Below are 13094 nucleotides of genomic sequence, written 5' to 3' on the forward strand. Positions count from 1 at the left end.
CATTTAACTTTTATTTATATATCTTTTATGCTGCTACATCCCTTCTACTATCTACTTGGTCACTTTTCCTTTCCTACCACCTCTAAAACTGAGGGAGACACAGCAGTAAAGCTAGATAGGTATGTGAGTGACAAATAAGGGACCTCTGCCCTCGCCTCACTCTTCAGGTGAATGAAATGCTGAAATTCCTGGTGAATTTGATGACTTGATTTAGTTTCTCATGGAGGGAAGAACCCTGCAGTTCCCCAGCCCAAGGCTGTGTGGGGAAGGAGAATGGCTGTCTGGCCTGTCTGGGCTTGTGAGCCAAATGTTTTCCTGTGTGTTTTGGGGTAAAATAAGTGGACACTGGGAGCTGATGGGGCCAGATGACTTATATTTGTGATGAATATTGCAACCTCGGGTGGCATTGATTATGCCGCTGGAGTCCAGGGAGCTCAAGGAAGCCTCATCACAGGTCAGATGGAGCAATACCCGAGCCAAAAACTAAATGACATTGTTTCACTTTGGTGAATGCCAGGACAACCACTGATTAAACATCTCCCCTCCCTCTAAGAAGCCTCGGTAACACTAATCCATTCTGAGGAAAAGTAGAACATTCTGAATTGACTCAGCCAAAATGATAAATTATTTTGTTTATATAGATAGAAATAAACATGATAACATTTTCTAGCTGCCAGGATGAATGAGCTCTTAAAATTAAAATGATTTATATGAAAATGAAGTTCCATTTCTTGCAGAAAAAAATAATTTGTGGGCAATTGACTTACATGCTTGCTCAGGTAAGGAAACAAAAAATTTCATACTTTTACCCAAAGTCTCCATCATGGCATCCTGCCTAGTTCCATCCAGAATTGCAGGTCTCAATTTTTCAGTCTATTTCAAAATAAGGCAGTATTTCTCAACTGGCGTGATTTTTCCCTCCAGGAAGCATTTGGCATCTGGAGACATTTTTGGTCATCATACTAGGGTGTAAGATGCAACTGGCATCTAGTGGGTAGAGGCCAGGGATGCTGCCAACTAACCTACAATGCACAGGATAGCCCCCATGAAAAAGAAGAATTCAATCCAAAATATCAATAATGCCGAGATTGAGAAACCCTGAAACAGGGAAATATTATTCTTGACTTGTGGGTGGTCACTGAGGATGCCCAAATAACAGAAGACAAATTGGAGATATGGGACGGTAACTGAGCTGGAATTATTGAAAATTTTTCTTTGTCTTTCTTTCTTTCTTTTTTTTTTTTTTTTTTCTTTTTTTTTTTTTATGGAAACTAGATTTTTCTATTCTGACATTCAGAGCAGGGGAAGAGAAATTTCCACCTTTAGGTCAGAAGTGGAAGCCTCAGATGATCCTGCCCCAGTCAGTGGCCCTGAGAAATACTATCCACTTGCAGGCTCCTCAGGTTGAGGCCCTTCTCTGATCCCCGGGCCTGGGATCCTACTCTTTCATGTGGTAGGGTAATAGAGTATAACAGAAGTACAGGCTTTGAATTCTGAATAAAGCCTGACTCCACTACCTTTAGGCTGTATGACCATAAGCAAGATTGCTAATTTCTCCACATTTCTGATTCTTATCAAACAGACCTGATACTAGTATCTATGTCGTGGATATATTAGATTTTGTTTCAGCAACTCTGGTGCGTAAAATCAGTAGATTTCCTCCTAAGAAGGCCAAAACTTTACTCACTTTTACATATCTCACATGCACTCACCTGTGAGAATCATGAAGACACATGTACACGTAACCTCTTCCTGAACCATTTTGCATTATGTTAATACCACATCATTTATCACTTGTCCTCTGCTGTCTCCTACTGTTTTCTCATTTTTCTGACTTCCTGGGTCAGAGACCATATTGGGCTCCTTTAGTATTTTCCATAGTGATCAATCCATTTGAATGCATGTGTGCATGCACGTGTAAGTAAACTCTGTAGCTAGATAACTCAGTTTCCAGTCTTGGCTCTTGCCTACTAACTTTGTGACTTTCAGTTAGTTACTTGACTTTTCTGTGCCCGTTTTCACATCAATAATATGGGAGTGATAATAAAACATACCTCAGTGTTCTGAATTAAATAATTTAACATATATAAAGTGCTTTGAACAGTATCTGGTACATTTTAAATACTATATGAGTGTTATTAAGTACCATCACCATTTTGTGGTTCATATTAAGTTTCAGGTAATTATTAGCTGATGGGTCATTTGATATTGTTGAGGGTTAGACTGTGTCTTACTTATCTTTGCTTTGCCCACAGCCTTGACCTAGAAGCATATTCAGTTTCTAACACCAAAAGCAGCAAGGTGGGGTGTAGTGGAGATTCTTGATATATTTCTTGGCAATAGGCCAAAGACAAAAAAAGGTGCCACCTTTGGCTACTTTCTCTATTTGTGCCATAATCTTGCTGCAGCCTCTTTTCATCATAGTTTTAGCAACAATTGAGTCAATTAGTAACTTAAAAGGAGTCCTCTTTGAAGAATGTTCTCAGAAACTAACTCTCCTCTCCACTTTTCTCCCTACCCCAGAGCCTGGCACAGGTAGTGTAACAAGTGTTTGCTGCACTGGATTGGCTCATTCTAACTGGGAAATTCCAGAGGCGGTCATGACAACAGCTATGTCAGCAACACAAGAATCAACTACTTTATTAACAACTAGAGCAGACCAGGTCCCCGCACCCTCATCACCATTCTTTCCAGAAAGGTTTCATGACTCATTTTATCAAAAATCAATCTAGGACTATTTAGCAGCTTTAACATCATTAGTGAAACATTAGAGACTCTGAATTTGCAACTCTTAGGGAGCCACCCCATAGAGTTAAAAACAAAGGAAGAAACTCCATTTAGCCAAGGTCATTAGACACTGCCCTGCATGGAAATATGTACCTCACATTCTAATTAATCTCTAATAGAATTGGAACAACAGGATTCAATTAAACCTAATAAGCGCGCAATTAAGTAACTGCTGGGGGCAGAAGCATTGTGCCAGGTATCTGGGGTATATTAAGATGAATAAGATAGGGACCCTGCCCTCAAGGTAGTAACAGATGGTGCGGGGGAGAGATGGAGATCCCGCCAATGGGAATGGAATCAGGAAAAGCTCCATTAAGAAGATAGCATCTGAGATGAGTCTGGAGGCTGAGCAATATTTCAATAGGTGGAGATGGGAGAGGCAGCATCTAGTTCTCAGGAATCATGGTGCTAAGAGGTGCTAGGAAGGGGATGTGTGAGAGGCTGAAGGAGCATCACAGCACAGCTCTGCAGCCCATCTGGAATGAATGTTTGCATGGTAAGGTCAATATCCTGCAGTGAGTGACTCTTCAGGAGATGGGTGGTGACTAGGACAGTGGAAGAAGAGGGAGAAAAGAATAGACATGAGGAGGGGCAAGGCAGTAAGAGTGTTTACTCAAAGCTGTGGTCCAGTTGGATCTGCTGCTGCTGCATAAGATGCAATAACCTGCAGGAGCAGCACAGGTAGATGGTCTTGAGCTTCAATAATAAAGTACAAAGGGCTGGGCCCAGGACCAGGCTGTTATCTAGAGAGTGTTGTAAAAGTTCGAGGAAATAACAAATTATGGAAGACTTCAAAGGAAATTACAGAAAATTTTGGAATATTTCTTAGTGTGTTTTCGTTTGGTCTCTCAAATATGTCATAGGTTGGAAAGGGCAAATTATATCTTCCAGGGCGATTAAACCAATCTGTGCTGACTGCAGCAATCCTTGCTGGTGCCTTTAGTATGGGAGTCACAATCCCATGAACGCTTTCAGCATCCCCTCTGTTCTGTCTCCTTGCTGGACCTCTTGTCCCTGTGAGTCCAGCTTCCCGACTCCATTTGGCCTATCTTCCTCCCTCAAAATAATCTCTGGGGCTGAGAATGTGTATTAAGACCTCATCTCCTGGACCACATCAGAAGAGAAGAAAAGAAATTGATAGCCTCCTCCTTCTCTCCTCTCTTCCACAACCCATCGTCAGGGTTCATTTTTAAGCACGCTGCGTCATATCCCATTATTCTGAACTTTGAGCTAGGTACAGAAGAGATCTTGTAAATGCATGTTGATTTGAAAATTCCCCTACTTATTTGACTTTTCAGTAATGCACTTAGAATGACAGCCTCTGAAAAGTGGCTTATGGGAAATGCCTTTCTAAAGATAATTTTGATTATAATTCTTCCTTCTCTTCCTTTCCCTCCCTCCCTTCCATCTTCTTTTCTTCCTTTCTGTCCTCTCTTCCTCCTCTTTCTGTTTCTCTTTTTCCTTCTCCTTCTTCTCCTTCAAATGTACAAATACTGACCTCTCTCTTCCTTCCAGCCCCTTCAGTTTTTTTTAATCACTCATCTTCCTGCTCACCAGCATCTCCTGCTCAAGGAATATCAAAGTCCCTGCAGAACAGTGGTTCCTCAAACTCTTGGTACCACATATATGGGAAGCCCATCATTGAGCAGATGGGGAGAATCACCACAGTCATGCATACAATACAGGCATGAAAAGAGAGGTTGTCTTTAAAATTCAAGGAAACTCTGAGCATTCTACTCTTGAAATAGAAAAGCCTTCCATGTACTAATATACAGCTCCCATTTACCTTTTTAAACCTTTACCCTCTGCTTGCTCGTTCAGAGTCTCTACTGGCTCATTGTAAATGCAACTTACTCATTTTAGAATCAGTGCCTTTTTTCAGTACTCTGTTCTGTTACCTTCTGCCAAGCATGACTTCCTCTCTCTTCCTGGCCAAGCCAAATGATTCTCATCTATCAAGTGCCAGACCCACAACTCACTCCTTCTACAAAGCCTTCTTTGACTGCTCCAGCCCGATGGGTGCCTGCCTCTCAGACTCCTATGGTACTTATGAATAAAGCACTCTCTTCTGGTTGTTCTCTGCTGCCAAGAGTTTCCTAACTCTTCCTTAAGGACCAGCACGGACTGACATTACTAGATCTATCTGTCCCTCACTCCTGATGATTCACCCATGTGCTGCTGTCACCGGTCTGAGGAAAGGCAGACTCAGTTGCCAGATCCTCAAAATGGATCACAATATGCAGGAAGTTCTTTTGTTTGTTTTAATATTAAAAGATTGACTTATGCATGTGGAAAGGACATGGCAAAAGGCAAAGTAAACAATAAAATAGTTACTGAATAGCAGCTGGGTGTCTTTTTTAAGAAATTGAATTTAAGTAATTTTTACTCTAAAATAGAAGTATTAAAGTCATGAATAGAATGGCTCCTTTTTCTAGGATTTTTTGGTAAATGGATAAAGGCACTCAAGGATAGGTCAATGAGTAAGGGTGAAATGATAAAGTCACTCCCAAAAGTGAGATATTAAAACTTACATTTTTCCTCAGACATAAGAATATCAGAAGTGGCACCTTTGCCAGGAGGCTTCTCTGTCATACCCCTCGGCTCTCTAGCAGCAACATGATATCCAAGGAAGACATGCTTGTCCTTATAACAGTCTCAGATCAGAGCTGCTGCCTTCGAATGGCATAGCTTCCCTTAATAACCCATTATATGTATATGTCACCCATGATTTCATCTATTTATATTCATAGAACTTCAGTTGAAATTATTTCTCCACATTTGCAACTCGATTTAAATAATGCAATCAAACGAATATATATAAAAGTGGATAAAAATTTGGAGTGAAAGATGAGAAGTTCAGATTTTTACATGTATAATACTGTTTTAAACATGTTTTTAAAATCTTATTCAATTTATAAAGTTTTATATACCTCTGAGTATATGAAGGAGATTTGTATGCTAGGGTAACAAAAATTTGGCATAAAAATAAAAACAAGAATTTCTAGTTTAAACTAAAAAAAGAGTAGTCAGAACCCAACAACTAATCATTCAACATGTGATGTAATCTCCAAAATGCAGAAGCAGATTAAGATCAGCACTGCACTTACTATGACTAAGGCAGTAACAGCACAAAATAAGGTTTGGTTAAACTGCACTCAACAATCTAGGTCATAGAATAAAAAAGAAAGCTAACTCATCAAGACACTTTATACCAAAGAAAGGATGAGGTTTGATTCAATAAGTTGCAACTTTCCCTTAAAGAGCTTCTCCCTAAAAAGGATGGGTCCTGATTGCATTACAATTAACTACATTTTTGTTATTTTTATAAGGCAAGGGAAGGACATAAGAATCAAGTAACAACAGAACTGGAAGGAACATTTATATTAAACATTAAAATTTTCAATTTAAAATCTCTTTACCTACTTGAAAGTATTGCTTTAAGACAATTGCAAATTAATGTCTTACATTTTTAATTAATCTTTGTTTTGTGGTTCTCAAAGAGTCATTCCACCTCTCATTTGCTTTCTACCAGACAACAAATGACAATAAATGGCTTAGTTGTCCCTTAAAATAGTTTCAGGAAAAGGAAAGATTTAAAAAGGTAAGTGCCATGAGAATTGAAGAGTGTTAAATCAGGGGCTTTGTTCCTTCTAGGCAGGTACTAATTATAGGTACAAATGTAATTCTGTTTCCAATATATGAGAAGGACCTCAGCTACTAATGTACAATGCCAGGAAGACAAGAGCCACTGCTAGACAAAGAAAGAGACATAGGTTGCCTGACAGTTCTCCACCATGACTGGGGTACTTACGGGGCAGTGAGGTAACCTTCCAAATATCCAGCCACAAACATGATGATGTCATTGCTCAGGGTTTGAGAACCATACCCTGCTTTGATCTCAAGGATCCCCCAGCCCGTGGTGTTCATAGAGTTATTATAAAAGCCATAGGCATCCCCATTCTTGTCCAGTAAATTTTTGACATTTACTGTCTTTTCAGCAGGCATCCAGTACGCAGTTGCATAGAAGACTTCTGGAGAAAAAAAAAAGAGAGAAAACAAAATAATAATAGGATGTCATTTAACTGATGTGCTGATTCTTTTCCTGTGTAACCAACAATTCCAACCCATTTGCTTTTAAAGAGTTCCATTCTATTAGAATTAGGAAACCTGCCCTAAATTAGTCTTTGTTGCAAGTGGGGAAAAAGCAGAGCCTTGATCAAGGGAAATGAGGCCATGGCAAAAAGAATAAGTCAAGGGTAGGGGCATCATAAAGGTGAGTCTAAGAGCTCCATCCTTAGAGATGGGATTCTGCGCACGGCCAGAGCTGGTGCCCTTGCCTACTTCTTCATTCAACCAAAGACAGGCTTCACGTTCCATTTTTTTCAGCAGTTGGGCCGAAGCATCCATATTCTCTGGCTCCTTATCCTATCTTTCTTGTTTAATTCTTCACATGTGACGTTAGATTCTTATTTTGCAGAAAAAAAATAGAAACTATCACCCATGATCCCCTTAAGTTCTTGGTAATTTTGTAAATTTATCCTCCAAATATTGTTCCCATGTCTCCCTTCTTGTTCGCCTCAACCCTTCTACCCATGCTCTGGACCCCATACCTCTCACTTTCTCTAGGAACTTTGATCCATCTTTCATCTTCTTGCTCCTGTGCTCTAAAGCTCTCTCTTGCAGGGGCTTCTTTCCATTTAGTGAATTAACAGGTTCCATTGTCCAACAGCTAAAAGGAAACCAACTACAAAAGTTGTCTCTTTGGATCCTGTGAACAGATTTGGCTACTACTGGAATCTCTCACTCTCTTCATGAAATTATTACAAATTTTATAAAGCACGCTGTATCGGGGACTGCGCTAGGTGTTGGTGACAGAGTTGTGACTATGACTGGCACAGTTCCAGACCTCATCCACTTCACTTTCTCATTTTCCTCACTTTGGCCTGTGGCGGGTTGGCGTCCATCCTCACCACGCCACTGGCACTGCTCTAGCTGGGTCACTAATGAAATCCTTGAATTCCAGTGTCACATGAATGTCCGAAAGCGTTTGACCCTGCTGACCGCTTATTCTTAAAACATTTTCCTCCCATGCATCTGGGACAACACTCTCTTCTGAATCTCCTTTTCCTTTGCCTGTCTTTTTCCTCATTCTCCCCATGGGTTACTCTTTAACTTGTAAACTTAACAGTACACTTGATAATACCATCTGGATGATTCTATAAGCATTAGAAATTCATAATATTCAAAACAAAACTCATATTCTCTTCCAATCCATGCTCCATCTTCTGCTATCTCCATGATCTTTCACCAAGTCCATGCAGGTCTCTCTCTCTCTCTCTCTCTCTCTCCCTGCTCTCTCTCTTTCTCTCTCTCTCTCTCTCTCTCTCTCTTCTCTCTCTCTCTCTCTCTCTCTCTCTCTCTCCTTCTCTTTCCCTCTCTGTCTCTCTCTCCATTCATGTCATGTTTAAGTAAAACTTCTTAAATATCTCTCTCACCAGTCTCTACCTCTTTAGATGTCTATGCTACTTTAGATATCATGACTGGCCTTAATTTTAAAAGGTCTTTCTCAAGGTCCCTCTGACCTTTAATATATTCTTCATGCTCTGCCTGAGTAACCTTTCTAAGATGCAAGACTGTTAACTTGACTACCAAAAATCTTCAATGGCTTCTATTTCCTAGAAATAAAATTCTTCAGCGTACACTATCAGCCTTTATGATCTGGTTTCTGCCTACCTATCCAGCTTCATCCACCACCCCGGGCACTCTGTGATCTGGAAACCTTACATACCTAGCTCTCCAACCTGCCACAAGCTGATCCAATCCCTCTGACTTTGCATATGCTGTTTCCTCCACCTGAGAGTTTCTCTCTTGTTAACCACCTAGCAATCTCAAAATTGCTATTTAAGACTCAGGAGACAGCACCCCCTTTGAAATGGCTGATTTGCTCCACAAGCTCAATGTACCTTGTATGTACGTCTTCTTTAGGTCTTAACCTTTTGTACTATGACCCACATGTCTGCTCCTGCTTCTAATCTATGAACTCCTGAGGCCAAAGAAATGTTTCCTCAGCATTTTATTTAGTGTCTAGAACATAATAGGTAACTCATTAAATATTTGTGAAAGGAAGGCTTAGGAAGAGAGACAAAACGTGGAAAAAAGAAATGGAGTAAGGATACAGTATATAATGCATTCGTTTTTCTCCCTAAGAAATCATTGCACAGCTGCTCAAGTTAAAGACAAACTTTACATTTGGGTCAGCAAAGAGGTAGGAGGAGGCCAGAATGACTCTCAGGTTCCAGGGTGAGACTCAAATGATGAATGTTGTATCATTCACTGAGGGAGGGAGCAGATAGGGAATAGGTATGGGAAGGAATACGAGTTTAGTTTTGGACATACTGTGTTTCCAGTGGTTAAGATACTAGAAATTCTAGCTCAGATTAAATTTTATATAGGGTTAATCTGTTGTTCACATTCAAAACTGACGCAAAGATTGTCTATCAAATAAGTGCTAAAAGTATAATCTTAATCCTAGAGCATCATGATCATCACGGTGGACTTTTTAAAAAAGGGTTAAGTGGAAGTAATGACATTGATTAACACAAGTAAGTACAGAATAATTTGTTAACTAACAGACTTCCAATGACAAACAATAGTCAAATTGTTAATAAAGCTAACTAGCCACAATTTGACAATCGTGGACAGTAGCCATAGAAACTTCCCTTCTTCTCTTCCCAGGTACAATTACATATGTTTACCAAATTGATTTTGGACCACAAAGGTCATAGCCTTGGCCTTTCCTTAGCCTTTCTCATACACTTTCCTCCTCCTTCATTTCCAGCGAGCATTCCCCTGGAGGGAAATGAGAAAGCATGATTGGCTGAATAAAAAAGCAGCCACAAAGCTGTGGCAGGATGGGGTAAAAGAAAGAAGGAAGGAAAGACTTGTTAGTCTCTTTTCTTTCAGTTCTATCCATAGAACATGATTTTAGCTTTGTTCTCTTCTCCAAAATACTGGCATTTCTCATCCAGCATCCAGGCCTTCCTTTCCCTTCACCTTTCATTCGAGGAGCCCCTTGTCCTATAAACTTGGCTTGCTCTCAATCTAAGCACTCAAGGGCTCTGTTTTTACTGTTGCTGTTATTACCTAATTTTCAGACCACAAATAATGAACTTCTGCAAATCTGTGTTTTGACACTTGTGTGCTTCCTCCCATGAAAAAACCTTTACCCAGTCTTCAAGAGAATTCAGTAAAAATGTACTGCTAAGAAGCTGATCAATTTACCAGGTGCTTTAAGAATTGAGCCAAAATCTGAGTTTCTCAATCCACCCCTAATTGATATCCTCTATTCCTCAATGCTTTCTCCACGTGTCATCTCTTTCTGGTTTTCCCAGTACCATACTATTTTTTGGTTTTCTTAAATCCTTTAATAGATTTTAAGTTATTATAATTTTTTATTTAAAAAAAAAATCTCCATGTTAGGAGGCAAATGGTGTGAAAAGTATATTGAAAAGGTAGAAAAATATTACATAATTCTAATCCTAACCTAGCTTTATACAAATTCTGTGAAGACAGGGGCTGCTTCTGCTTACCACAATATATTCTGAGATCATTATATCTAGCACAATAATGTTTCTGTGATGAATCTAGCTTAATCGTGTGTGTGAAATGAAAGTGAAGTTTATCAGAACATTCACAGAAGTTAGTCTAAAATAACTCAAGTCATTATGTCTTCAAGCTCAGGTAAGGAGCCTAGAGGATGATTCAGATGTCCAAGGGGCAAGTGCCATGTGCTGGTATTTTTTCTAGAGTTGCGAAAATGAAAAATAAGATTTAAACATTTTTAACATCCTCAAAATCAATGCATCTGATAAATATTTGTTGAACGAATGGAAAAGTTATTTTATAAAAACAATATTTTTCTTCTAGGAATAAAGATGGAAGAAGCCCAATATTTTAGAATTTATTTTATTTACTTGGGCATTCTAATATTTTGTATGAGTTAATTGTTTTTCTGTTGAAAAAATTCCTAACTTAGTCTTAGAATTTGTAAGATAGTCATAAGTGACCTAAATCATTCCCTCCCATACATGGAACTTAATTTTCCTAGCATCTCATTTATGATAGAGCAAATGGTTTTCAACCCCGAGCAATACAATTTTGGGTAATAATTCAGTAAGTTCGATAGAGACAAAGAGAAAGAAAGATGAAAGAGCAGAGGCAGGATATGTGAGAGAAAATATTAAAAAATTATTCAATCTATTCCGATTGAATTTAGCTAATAGTTCACTGATACGAATTCTTGGATTGCTTTTCTCTTTTAGGTCCACTGAGTATAGTCGCTCAGGATCTTTCTCTCTGTGTACCTTAGCATTACACTTCCCTTCTTTGAAAGAGTTCTCAATAAACTGATATCTGGTTTTTAGATTTGCTTTGCTTCTTCATCAGAGTAACTAAGAAAATAACTGGTTCATGAATCAGCAACCTCCAGGCAACAAAATTATAAGTAGGTGTTTCAGTTCTCACTCTCAACAGAAATCAGAGCCTAGGACTCTTGCCGAAAGCAGGAAGAGCTCCCAAGGAACAGGAATGAGGGACTGGGAAAGTGAAACTAAGAAGGAGGGAAAGCTAATTCAAGGGTGCATTCTGAGATGGCCCTGAGGATGTGAGTAGAATAAGCCTCTGACTATCCCATCCCAGCGATGGAAGAGGGAGCATTTATCCACCTGCTCCCATTCCACATAGGTCAAAGGTCGTCCTATGAAGTGTTAAACCCCTCACTCCCAGGTCTGCATGTGTTCCAGTGCTAAATGGTTATGATTTCAGAGAAATCTGAGTTAGAAAGCAACGTCGCTGAGTTAAGGTGCCTCGGTTACACCTGCATGAAGCTAGAATAAAAGGCAGATGAGAGGATAGGCGGTGGGATACATCATGCGCCTGATACATTAAGTAAGTAGAAAGGAAGATAGCTTTAAAAAAAAAAGCTTCAAAGAAACAAAACACCAACAGAAAAATGCTGGAGATTTGCTTAAATCTGGAATGATCCCTTTCCTTTGGATCCCCTCAAAGCAAACCTATTGCTCGCTTAAATAAGAGTTCTTGCCAGAAGTCCCACCAACAGAAAGTCAACTTTGAGCCATTCTGATTCGGCTTTCGTAGCTCACACCTCATCTAGATTTCTCTTTAATTATGTGTATTTTTACCTATTTGGTCTAATTTAATTACAAGCTCCTATAGAATCAGGAGAGGGACCTCATATTTCATTGTATCAACTCCGTTGGGCCTAACACAATGCTTTATTGATTATAAAGTGGCTGCCTAAATCCCAAATTTTCATACTACTTGGGAAAGTCAAACCAAGAGACAAATTTGTATGAAGTCTGTAGTATATTAATTCTTGATTTTTAACTGTGAATTAAAATTTTGGTATCTTAAGTTTGCAAATGCTGACTTGAATTACTTGCTAGTGCTTTATGTTGGAATTGTAACTACATTTGCAAGGCTAATTGACAAATTTCAGAGCAAGTTTGTGCCTTTCAACCAAGACACTTTCACAATTTCCCATTGGAAGATTATAACATGATTTCTGTTGTTTGTGCAGAGTTTCAAATCTTAGACTAAAGTTTCTTCATAATTTCCCTACTTCTATTAGTTCCACTTTTTACCACATTGAGTAAATTCCTGTTTTGCAATAGTACAAGGAAACTATATAATAACATTATTAAAATATTTTTCAGCCATATCTTAAAGGTAAACTTTCAAAAGGTCATAAAATATTAGGTAGGAGCAACTAGAACCTACTCTATTAAAAAAAAAGAAGAAGAAAAGAAGATGAAGCTTAAATACATTTAAAAAACGTAAAATGTTGAACCTTTTAAGAAATCCTTTGAGATTAATTCTATTATTGGTGCCACTTTCTCATTTGTTATCTCAATAGGTAATGTTTTATAATTTGGAATCCAACAAAAGATAGCAAGTAACAAAAGTAAAAATAATGCTTGAAGAAGTATGAAAACAAAAAATATCTGTTCTGCATGTCAGAACAAAGGTCCAAGATGAAATACATAGTTTATATATTATGAAAGTAAATCACCATGAAAAAGTTTTTAAAAATGTTCTACCTCAATTTAAAGACTGAAGAAGTCTTTTTAGTTTTCTTCTGGAGAAAGTTTTTAATCTTTGCTATCAGATTCACATTTCCAGAAGGACTGAGAAATGAAGTTTAATAATAGAGATGAATGAGCACTTCTCCCAGAAGTTGTTCTGGAATTTATCTTGCAAAACATTTTTATAAACAAACTGATATAAGG

General features: G+C 38.6%; 1 protein-coding gene across 1 annotated transcript in view; it reads right to left on the minus strand.

Annotated features, from left to right (window-relative positions):
* The window catches only part of PLBD1 (phospholipase B domain containing 1), a 51149-nt gene that overhangs the window by 33190 nt on the left and 4865 nt on the right, over positions 1–13094 (minus strand). Inside the window, exon 2 of the mRNA XM_039876415.1 lies at positions 6599–6818. Within this exon, the coding sequence (XP_039732349.1) occupies positions 6599–6818 (220 nt within the window). The remainder of the gene's footprint in view (positions 1–6598; positions 6819–13094) is intronic.

Source organism: Pteropus medius, unplaced genomic scaffold, assembly GCF_902729225.1.
Source record: "Pteropus medius unplaced genomic scaffold, Ma_sr-lr_union100, whole genome shotgun sequence".
In the NCBI taxonomy this organism is placed as follows: Eukaryota; Metazoa; Chordata; class Mammalia; order Chiroptera; family Pteropodidae; genus Pteropus; species Pteropus medius.